Below are 11933 nucleotides of genomic sequence, written 5' to 3'. Positions count from 1 at the left end.
AATGTGACCCGTTAACGTGCGTATCCTGTCTCTCGAGTCACAGAGGTCATTAAACAGTCATCATAAGAGGAGTACTGTCGAAAAGAGAAAAAGAGAAGCCGAGACGGATAGAGGGTGATGGAGGGAGGGAGAAGGATGGAGGGTGATGGAGGGAGGGAGATGGAGGGAGAGTGGGAAGGAGATGGAGGGAGGGAGAGAGAGAGATGGAAAGTGGGAAGGAGATGGAGGGAGGGAGGGAGAGAGATGGAAAGTGGGAAAGAGATGGAGAGAGGGAGAGAGAGGGAGGGAGATAGAAAGTGGGAAGGAGATGGAGGGAGGGAAGGAGAGAGGGAGATGGAGGGAGAGAGAGAGATGGAGGGAGGGAAGGAGAGAGGGAGTTGGAGGGTCAGAGGGATGTCTGTGATGCCTGTGTTGTACATCCAGTTGGATGTGTTGTGAGGCTCGAGGAGGCTGACTGCTGACCCCACTGCTCTCTGTGTCAGTAGGGCAGTGTCATGTAGCTTCCTGATAGAATCTATCTCTCTCGCTCCCCCCCCCTCCCTCCCTCAAAGCCAAGTTCCAACATGAGCCTCAGTGTCTTCCTAGATCAGCCAAATGCCTAACAGCCCAGTCACATAACCCAGTACAAGTAAAAACAACTCTTAACAGTACAAAAACATCTTCTATATTCAGTCATAAAATATACACAATATACAGTATTAGTAGCCCTACTAAAATGTTGTCAGTGTATTATTTATGGAATTACTTTGATTATTATTTATGGAATTACTTTTATTATTATTTATGGAATTTCCAAAGCCCCTTAGTTTGATGTCACAGAACATTACACATCCTGGTGGCTGCTGGGAGTTGGAGTCCAGGGGGCATGGAATCTTCTGGCAGCTTGGGGATTCCATCCAGAACTCTTAGTTTTGGCAAACAAGAGAACACACTGCAGAGAAGAGAGGGCAACTAAGGGTTAAGACAAAAAAATATAATAATTCTTGACATTCTATAATTTTCCTCTCTCCCGCTATCTCCTTACCTCCTCTCTCTCCCGCTATCTCCTTACCTCCTCTCCTCCTCCCGCTATCTCCTTACCTCCTCTCTCTCCCGCTATCTCCTTACCTCCTCTCTCTCCCGCTATCTCCTTACCTCCTCTCTCTCCCGCTATCTCCTTACCTCCTCTCTCTCCCGCTATCTCCTTACCTCCTCTCTCTCCCGCTATCTCCTTACCTCCTCTCTCTCCCGCTATCTCCTTACCTCCTCTCTCTCCCCTATCTCCTACCTCCTCTCTCCCTCCCTCCTCTCTCCCTCTATCCCCCCACCTCCTCTCTCTCCCTCACCTCCTCTATCCCTCTATCCCCCCACCTCCTCTCTCTCCCTCACCTCCTCTATCCCCCTATCCCCCTCACCTCCTCTCTCTCCCCCTATCCCCCTCACCTCCTCCCTATCCCTCTCACCACCTCCCTATCCCTCTATCCCCCTCACCTCCTCCCTATCCCTCTATCCCCCCACCTCCTCTCTCTCCCTCACCTCCTCTATCCCCCTATCCCCCTCACCTCCTCTCTCTCCCCCTATCCCCCTCACCTCCTCCCTATCCCTCTCACCACCTCCCTATCCCTCTATCCCCCTCACCTCCTCTATCCCTCTATCCACCCACCTCCTCTCTCTCCCTCACCTCCTCTATCCCTCTATCCCCCCCACCTCCTCTCTCTCCCTCACCTCCTCTCTCCCTCACCTCCTCTATCCCTCTATCCACCCACCTCCTCTCTCTCCCTCACCTCCTCTATCCCTCTATCCCCCCCACCTCCTCTCTCTCCCTCACCTCCTCTATCCCTCTCACCTCCTCTCTCTCCCCCTATCCCCCTCACCTCCTCCCTATCCCTCTCACCACCTCCCTATCCCTCTATCCCCCTCACCTCCTCCCTATCCCTCTATCCCCCCTACCTCCTCTCTCTCCCTCTATCCCCCTCACCTCCTCTCTCTCCCCCTATCCCCCTCACCTCCTCCCTATCCCTCCCACCTCCTCCCTATCCCTCCCACCTCCTCCCTATCCCTCCCACCACCTCCCTATCCCTCTATCCCCCTCACCTCCTCCCTATCCCTCTATCCCCCACCTCCTCTCTCTCCCTCTATCCCCCTCACCTCCTTTCTCCCCCTCTATCCCCTCACCTCCTCCCTATCCCTCTATTGCCCCACCTCCTCTCCCTCTATCCCCCCACCACTTCTCTCCCTCTCACCTCCTCTCTCTCCCTCTATCCCCCTCACCTCCTCCCTATCCCTCTCTCCCTCCCACCACCTCTCTCTCCCTCCCACCTACTCTCTCTCCCTCTATCCCCCTCACCTCCTCTCTCTCTATCCTCCCCACCTCTTCTCTCACCCTCTATCCCCTCACCTCCTCTCCCACCCTCTATCCCCTCACCTCCTCTCCCTCCCTCTATCCCCTCACCATCTCTCCCTCCCACCTCTCTCTCCCTCTATCCCTCCCACCTCCTCTCTCTCCCTCTATCCCCCTCACCTCCTCTCTCTCTATCCTCCCCACCTCTTCTCTCACCCTCTATCCCCTCTCCCTCCCTCTATCCCCTCACCTTCTCTCCCTCCTCTATCTCCTCACCTCCTCTCCCTCCCTCCCTCTATCCTCCTCACCTCCCCTCCCTCTATCCTCCTCACCTCCTCTCCCTCCCTCCATCCTCCTCTATCTCTCCATCTCCTCACCTCCTCTCCCTCCCTCCCTCTATCCTCCTCACCTCCCCTCCCTCTATCATCCTCACCTCCTCTCCCTCCCTCTATCCTCCTCACCTCCTCTCCCTCCCTCCCTCTATCCTCCTCACCTCCCCTCCCTCTATCCTCCTCACCTCCTCTCCCTCCCTCCCTCTATCCTCCTCACCTCCCTCTCCCTCCCTCCATCCTCCTCTCCCTCCATCCTCCTCTCCCTTCCTCCATCCTCCTCTATCTCTCCATCTCATCCTCTCCCTCCCTCCCTCTATCCTCCTCACCTCCTCTCCCTTCCTCCATCCTCCTCACCTCCCCTCCCTCTATCCTCCTCACCTCCCCTCCCTCTATCCTCCTCACCTCCCCTCCCTCTATCCTCCTCACCTCCTCTCCCTCTATCCTCCTCACCTCCTCTCCCTCCCTCCATCCTCCTCACCTCCCCTCCCTCTATCCTCCTCACCTCCCCTCCCTCTATCCTCCTCACCTCCCCTCCCTCTATCCTCCTCACCTCCTCTCCCTCTATCCTCCTCACCTCCCCTCCCTCTATCCTCCTCACCTCCCCTCCCTCTATCCTCCTCACCTCCCCTCCCTCTATCCTCCTCACCTCCCCTCCCTCTATCCTCCTCACCTCCCTCCCTCCACCCTCCTCTCCCTCCCTCCATCCTCCTCTCTCTCCATCTCCTCACCTCCTCTCCCTCCCTCTATTCCCCCTCACCTCCCCCCCTCCTCACCACCTCTCCCTCCCTCTATTCCCCCTCACCTCCTCTCCCTCCCTCCCTCCTTCCCTCCCTCCCCACCTCCTCTCCCTCCCTCTAATCCCCCTCACCTCCCCTCCCTCCCTCCCCACCCACCTCCTCTCCCTCCCTCTATTCCCCCTCACCTCCCTCCCTCCCTCCCACCTCCTCTCCCTCCCTCCCCACCCACCTCCTCTCCCTCCCTCTATTCCCCCTCACCTCTCTCCCTCCCTCTATTCCCCCTCACCTCCCCTCCCTCCCTCCCCACCCACCTCCTCTCCCTCCCTCTATTCCCCCTCACCTCCCTCCTCACCACCTCTCCCTCCCTCCCTCCCTCCTCATCACCTCTCCCTCCCTCACCTCCCTCCCTCCCTCCTCACCACCTCTCCCTCCCTCCCCACCTCCTCTCCCTCCCTCCCCACCCACCTCCTTTCCCTCCCTCTATTCCCCCTCCTTTCCCTCCCTCTATTCCCCCTCACCTCCCTCCCTCCCTCCTCACCACCTCCCACTCCCTCTATTCCCCCTCACCGTGCACGGTAGTCCTGTATGTAGTTGACAGGGTTAGATCTGAGTGTGAGGGAGTGGAGTGGGCTGGTTCCCAGAGCCCCCAGTCCCCTCAGTGTGGAGATGCTGTTCTCAGAGAGACACAGGCGCTCCAGGGCCGGGAGCTTTGGCAGCTGACGAATACATGTCAGGTGGTTACGATGCAGATTCAGGCTTCGGCACCTACACAGTAAAAAAGGCTGTGTGTCACGATCGTCGTATTGAGGAGACCAAAGCGCAGTGTGATGTGAATACATCTTTTTAATGAAAGACGAAAAAACACAAAGTACACTAACCAACCAAACAAACAAAATAACAAGACAAACGTGACCGCTACCAAAACTGAGTACTAACATGCAACATCACATAGACAATAACCCACCAACCACAACACAAAACAGGCTACCTAAATATGGTTTGCAATCAGAGACAACGACAAACACCTGCCACTGATTGAGAACCATGTCAGGCCAAAACACATAGAAATAGACAAACTAGACATTCAACATAGAATGCCCACTCATATCACACCCTGACCAAACAAAACATAGAAACAAACAATGCAAAATAATGGTCAGAGTGTGACAGGGTGTAAAAAATGAGTGTTGACTTATTTTAACCCAGGATGAGTGTTTTCAACATTATGAGGAGTCAATGAGCTCTTAGTGTCGGAATTAAATCGTGTAAAATGATGCAGTCATTGCCGTTGTAAATTCAATTCAATTCAGTGATTAAATAACACTGGAGAGTGTAACTAAACCAGTGTTAAATATTATTAAGACATTTATGTGTGAATTTTAACACCATTTTGAGTCAAATTAACTCTGAAAGTGTGATACTACCTGTAGAGTAACTTTAACACTATGTGGACTGGGACCAAATGTTATCTGAAACTGTGTTGAATTCAACTCTATAGGAGTTCAATTCACACTTTTATTTTTTCTGTGTAGAGGAAAGAGGACAGAACTACGGTTGTCACTATATGAAGTGAAGATTTGTATTGTGGCTAGTGTAGTAATTTGCAAGCGTATATTGATGCTTTGTATGTAGTGTAGTATAATGGCAGGCGTATAGATGGGCATTGTGTGTAGTGTAGTACCTTGGCAGGCATATAGAACTCAGGTCTGTGAGGGAGTTATTGATCAGCTGCAGTCTCTCCACTCGGATCAGCCTCCTCAGGATCCGACTGAAGTTTTCCTGCTGGAACGGATCTCCCAAGTCCTGATAGGACAGGTTCAGCTCCTGGGAATACCAGGAATACAGGGAGAGGTTACACACACACACACACACACACACACAACATACACATGCACACACAGGCACTCACACACATGCTTTTTATACACATAGTACAGTATGTCTCTGAGTTGTAACTCACCACACAATTCTCCCAGTTCTCTTGAAGCCTCTCCTCCCACCTCTGCCCTTCTTCCTCTCTCCTCTTCCTCCTCCCCCTTTCCAAGGGGGTGTCATCCTTTCTCAGAAACAGGTCCTCCACTGACGGCCCTGGTTGATATAATGATGACAGCAGTTACTTATGAAAACTGAGATGAGAGCAAAATAAAATTATTAAAAGGTCAAAGGTTGCCAAGGTGGTGACCTCTCTGACCTTCTCTGACCCTGGGACAGGAGAGCTGGTCTCCTTTGACATCACTCTCCTCAAGCCGCTGCCACGACACGAACCTGAACCGGCTGGACGGTAGCTGAGAAACGAGAGGAGAGAAAGGAGAAGGAGAGATGAATAAGAGGAGAAAGAGGAAGTGGAGAAGGAGGACGAAGAGCTAGGGGTTTTAAGCATTGTTTTGCAGACTGGGATCTGAATATGAGAGCCTTGATTGAGGGTGCTTTGTGACCCTCATCCCTGTCTCTGCCTCCACACCTGGACTTTGACTGTGACCATAACCCCCCCCCCCAACCTAGCCATGTGGGGGACTAGACCCATGCTTGGTGACCCCTGACATCAGAGCCAGCCTTGGAGCCTGTGACTCATCTATAGCATTCTAAACATGCCCTGACCCCTCTGTGTTGGCAGCTAGGAACTGGATAGGTGTGAGCAATACAGTGATGGCTGCGCCTAGGTTTGAAATGGAAGGGCTAGGGGGTTGAGGCTGTTTTCAGAACAGACAGTATTGGACCAGGCATACTGTTGCAGGATGAGAGGAGCATGTTGTGGGGGGAGGAGCTTTGTAATGGGGTGTCAGAAGACAGAGCAAGGACAGAGGACTGGAGGGTGAGAATGTGACGTAAAGCGTGACACTCACAGGGGTTTTGACGATTCCGGAATCTGGACTCTGGTCCACGGAGAGGGGTGTGTGTGTGACGCTGATTTCAGAATACTGGGAGGAGTGGGATTTGGGAAAACTGCCACTGCTCGTGTTCACACCTGAGGAACTGGGAGAGGGGGACAACAACACACCTGAGGAACTGGGAGAGGGGGACAACAACACACCTGAGGAACTGGGAGAGGGGGAGAACAACACACCTGAGGAACTGGGAGAGAGGGACAACAACACACCTGAGGAACTGGGAGAGGGGGACAACAACACCTGAGGAACTGGGAGAGGGGGACAACAACACACCTGAGGAACTGGGAGAGGGAGACAACACACCTGAGGAACTGGGAGAGGGGGACAACAACACACCTGAGGAACTGGGAGAGGGGGACAACAACACACCTGAGGAACTGGGAGAGGGGGAGAACAACACACCTGAGGAACTGGGAGAGGGGGACAACAACACACCTGAGGAACTGGGAGAGGGGGACAACAACACACCTGAGGAACTGGGAGAGGGGGACAACAACACACCTGAGGAACTGGGAGAGGGGGACAACACACCTGAGGAACTGGGAGAGAGGGACAACAACACACCTGAGGAACTGGGAGAGGGGGACAACAACACACCTGAGGAACTGGGAGAGGGGGACAACAACACACTTGAGGAACTGGGAGAGGGGGACAACAACACACCTGAGGAACTGGGAGAGGGGGACAACAACACACCTGAGGAACTGGGAGAGGGGGACAACAACACACCTGAGGAACTGGGAGTGGGGGACAACAACACACCTGAGGAACTGGGAGAGGGGGACAACAACACACCTGAGGAACTGGGAGAGGGGGACAACAACACACCTGAGGAACTGGGAGAGAGGGACAACAACACACCTGAGGAACTTGGAGAGGGGGACAACAACACACCTGAGGAACTGGGAGAAAGGGACAACAACACACCTGAGGAACTGGGAGAGAGGGACAACAACACACCTGAGGAACTGGGAGAGGGGGACAACAACACACCTGAGGAACTGGGAGAGGGACAACAACACACCTGAGTAACTGGGAGAGGGGGACAACAACACACCTGAGGAACTGGGAGAGGGGGACAACAACACACCTGAGGAACTGGGAGAGGGGGAGAACAACACACCTGAGGAACTGGGAGAGGGGGACAACAACACACCTGAGGAACTGGGAGAGGGGGACAACAACACACCTGAGGAACTGGGAGAGGGACAACAACACACCTGAGTAACTGGGAGAGGGGGAGAACAACACACCTGAGGAACTGGGAGAGGGGGACAACAACACACCTGAGGAACTGGGAGAGGGGGACAACAACACACCTGAGGAACTGGGAGAGGGGGACAACACACCTGAGGAACTGGGAGACGGGGACAACAACACACCTGAGGAACTGGGAGAGGGGGACAACAACACACCTGAGGAACTGGGAGAGAGGGACAACAACACACCTGAGGAACTGGGAGAGAGGGACAACGAGGGAGTTTGAGGGTGAAAGATGTAGGAAGGATTGAGTGGGATGAAAGTGAGAAGGGAAAGGGTGGGAAATGGGGGAGAGGGTAGGAGGAGTGTGAAAACAGAGAGAGGGGAGAGAAAGAGAAAGAGAGAGGGAAAATAAACAGCTTCAGAGCCAAAAGGAAACATGTAAATAAATAAATAATGTAAGGTCAAATTAAAATCATCCTAAACATAATAAACATAACATATTCTTCTCTTCAGGCCTATGTTTTTTTTTTATCATAGGCCTAAAGCCTCGGAGAATTCTGTCTGTTTCTGTCGCCCACTCTTCAAGGACGCTTGTAGAAATGGAACTCCTCACGTCCATCCACATTGCTGAAACCCTGACACGCAGCCGTCAGGTTTCGGTTACCGTGAACTCTGCCTTGCGCACCGGATTAGAGCCGTCGCCATAACAGCGGATACCCGACCAGGTGTCATTAGTTAATAATAGCTGCATAAAAGGAACCGGGATAGTAATGTCTTCATAATTATTATCGTCTGTTTTCGTGTAAAGTACAAATAATTGTGAGATTTTTATTTTATTTTATCATATACACATTGTCTAGACTATATAACCTATAGGCTTGTTGCATGGAAAAATAACCATGGGCATAAATAATGCAGCCTAGGCTAATGACATTCTGAAGAATTCAAAATCATACCAAATAACCAAATAATGCATTTTGCTTGTTAAGCGTACATTTGTAAACGTTTTCCAACTTGAAGCACTGCTCAATGAAGGATGACAACACAAAGCTATTAAATGACCTCTTTTACCTACCTTTCTGACATCTCCCAAAGTTATACCAAATTTCCTTGGCCTTTAGCGCGTAATGAACGGAGCGGAGTCGTACAACCCTGCGGTTTCCCATGGGAGCGAAATGCCCTGTTAGACCCGAGGTAACGACTGCTCCGGTGTTTGGATGCACACAGACACTAGCTTCGGTGTAGCACTCGTGTAGCGCGCTGAGGCAGGTCAACCGGGGCAGGTGCACATTGCTTGGCAACGCGGTGAGGCCGGAGCAGGTTGTGCCATAGTTATCTCGGTGTCTCACAGGCAGGGGGGAAGTGAACAGGGGTCATTTAGATTCCAGTACATAAAGACGAATAGACTAGGCCAGGCTAGCAGCGGTAGAAATGATCAAATACATAAAGGTTAAAAGCATTCGGACTGTTATGTATTTCACCAGGATATTCTCAGTTAGCTTTCCTACACTAGTTACCATGGAGAGTAACCTTAACACTTAACTGGAGCCCTTAACACTAAAATAAATACATTTTGGGGGGGATTTGTACAATTACTGCAGGAATCTCTTGTCGCTTTGCTGTGACTCGGCCTAGGGGTTGTCACGTAGTCATGTTTTGATTGAGTTGCATTCCTTCAATAAATAAACAAGAATGTTATTGATTTATTTTAGACACAAAGGTGATAATTCTTATTTCGTGTTATTGCATCCTTTGAATACAGGAATTAGCTGTTTTGTTTTGTAGGAGAAAACCATAAAATACACTAAGAGAGTGAGAGATTAACGTTACATTCCCCAAAACACTATTGAGTTTGAGCGCAAAGGAAATCGGTCTCTGTGCGTGAAGCGAATGCCGTTTTTCCATCGTTCGTTCTGGAGCAAGACCTCTAACAACCTTCGATTCAATTAACTGCTGGGTCATGCGCATGCTGATCAATCATCCCCTGGCACCGTACGTGCTGCCGGGTGGTGCACATTCTTGGACCTGAATACCAAATGAAAAGATATTTAAGAAAGGTGTTTCGCATCCCACTCGCTGATACCCTGTGACTGAACAGACTGGCTATGCCACCTCTGACATTGACCTCTCAATAGTGAATGTCGATATTCTATAAACCCCTCCTCTGGGCAGGGGGTGTCAGGTACGTCAGTGTGCCCATAGCAGGATGTAGAGGTTCTAAGGGTGATGCCCATAGCGGGATGCAGCATCCCCTGAAATAAACAGATTTTTTTTAAGCACAAAAGTAGTGCACTGGACCTTTACTAGTCCTGTATTAACAGACTTTTACTAGTCCTGTATTAACAGACCTTTACTAGTCCTGTATTAACAGACCTTTACTAGTCCTGTATTAACAGACCTTTACTAGTCCTGTATTAACAGACCTTTACTAGTCCTGTATTAACAGGCCTTTACTAGTCCTGTATTAACAGACCTTTACTAGTCCTGTATTAACAGGCCTTTACTAGTCCTGTATTAACAGACCTTTACTAGTCCTGTATTAACAGGCCTTTACTAGACCTGTATTAACAGACCTTTACTAGTCCTGTATTAACAGACCTTTACTAGTCCTGTATTAACAGACCTTTACTAGTCCTGTATTAACATACCTTTACTAGTCCTGTATTAACAGACCTTTACTAGTCCTGTATTAACAGGCCTTTACTAGTCCTGTATTAACAGACCTTTACTAGTCCTGTATTAACAGGCCTTTACTAGTCCTGTATTAACAGACCTTTACTAGTCCTGTATTAACAGGCCTTTACTAGTCCTGTATTAACAGACCTTTACTAGTCCTGTATTAACAGACCTTTACTAGTCCTGTATTACTAGTCCTGTATTAACAGACCTTTACTAGTCCTGTATTAACAGACCTTTACTAGTCCTGTATTAACAGACCTTTACTAGTCCTGTATTAACAGACCTTTACTAGTCCTGTATTAACAGGCCTTTACTAGTCCTGTATTAACAGACCTTTACTAGTCCTGTATTAACAGACCTTTACTAGTCCTGTATTAACAGACCTTTACTAGTCCTGTATTAACAGGCCTTACTAGTCCTGTATTAACAGACCTTTACTAGTCCTGTATTACTAGTCCTGTATTAACAGACCTTTGCTAGTCCTGTATTAACAGACCTTTACTAGTCCTGTATTAACAGACCTTTACTAGTGCTGTATTACTAGTCCTGTATTAACAGGCCTTTACTAGTCCTGTATTAACAGGCCTTTACTAGTCCTGTATTAACAGACCTTTACTAGTCCTGTATTAACAGACCTTTACTAGTCCTGTATTAACAGACCTTTACTAGTCCTGTATTACTAGTCCTGTATTAACAGACCTTTACTAGTCCTGTATTACTAGTCCTGTATTAACAGGCCTTTACTAGTCCTGTATTAACAGACCTTTACTAGTCCTGTATTAACAGACCTTTACTAGTCCTGTATTAACAGACCTTTACTAGTCCTGTATTAACAGGCCTTTACTAGTCCTGTATTAACAGACCTTTACTAGTCCTGTATTACTAGTCCTGTATTAACAGACCTTTACTAGTCCTGTATTAACAGACCTTTACTAGTCCTGTATTAACAGGCCTTTACTAGTCCTGTATTAACAGACCTTTACTAGTCCTGTATTACTAGTCCTGTATTAACAGACCTTTGCTAGTCCTGTATTAACAGACCTTTACTAGTCCTGTATTAACAGACCTTTACTAGTGCTGTATTACTAGTCCTGTATTAACAGGCCTTTACTAGTCCTGTATTAACAGGCCTTTACTAGTCCTGTATTAACAGACCTTTACTAGTCCTGTATTAACAGACCTTTACTAGTCCTGTATTAACAGACCTTTACTAGTCCTGTATTACTAGTCCTGTATTAACAGACCTTTACTAGTCCTGTATTACTAGTCCTGTATTAACAGGCCTTTACTAGTCCTGTATTAACAGACCTTTACTAGTCCTGTATTAACAGACCTTTACTAGTCCTGTATTAACAGACCTTTACTAGTCCTGTATTAACAGACCTTTACTAGTCCTGTATTAACAGACCTTTACTAGTCCTGTATTACTAGTCCTGTATTAACAGGCCTTTACTAGTCCTGTATTAACAGGCCTTTACTAGTCCTGTATTAACAGACCTTTACTAGTCCTGTATTAACAGACCTTTACTAGTCCTGTATTAACAGACCTTTACTAGTCCTGTATTACTAGTCCTGTATTAACAGACCTTTACTAGTCCTGTATTAACAGACCTTTACTAGTCCTGTATTACTAGTCCTGTATTAACAGACCTTTACTAGTCCTGTATTACTAGTCCTGTATTAACAGGCCTTTACTAGTCCTGTATTAACAGACCTTTACTAGTCCTGTATTAACAGACCTTTACTAGTCCTGTATTAACAGACCTTTACTAGT

At 49.0% G+C, this 11933-nt stretch overlaps 1 protein-coding gene across 1 annotated transcript; it reads right to left on the bottom strand.

The window, feature by feature from the left end:
• Positions 1-712: 712 nt before the first annotated feature.
• On the bottom strand, positions 713-8774 carry LOC109879236 (uncharacterized). The gene is made up of 7 exons (XM_020471424.2): positions 8556-8774; positions 6233-6362; positions 5581-5674; positions 5350-5477; positions 5071-5213; positions 3957-4154; positions 713-931 (listed from the first exon to the last, which is right to left on the bottom strand). The coding sequence occupies exons 1-7, from the start codon at positions 8564-8566 to the stop codon at positions 814-816; spliced, it is 822 nt and encodes a 273-aa protein (XP_020327013.1). The 5' UTR covers positions 8567-8774; the 3' UTR covers positions 713-813.
• Between the last annotated feature and the right edge of the window lie 3159 nt (positions 8775-11933).

The sequence above is a fragment of the Oncorhynchus kisutch genome, linkage group LG15 (assembly GCF_002021735.2).
Source record: "Oncorhynchus kisutch isolate 150728-3 linkage group LG15, Okis_V2, whole genome shotgun sequence".
In the NCBI taxonomy this organism is placed as follows: Eukaryota; Metazoa; Chordata; class Actinopteri; order Salmoniformes; family Salmonidae; genus Oncorhynchus; species Oncorhynchus kisutch.
This window is presented reverse-complemented; position numbering and strand designations above follow the sequence as displayed.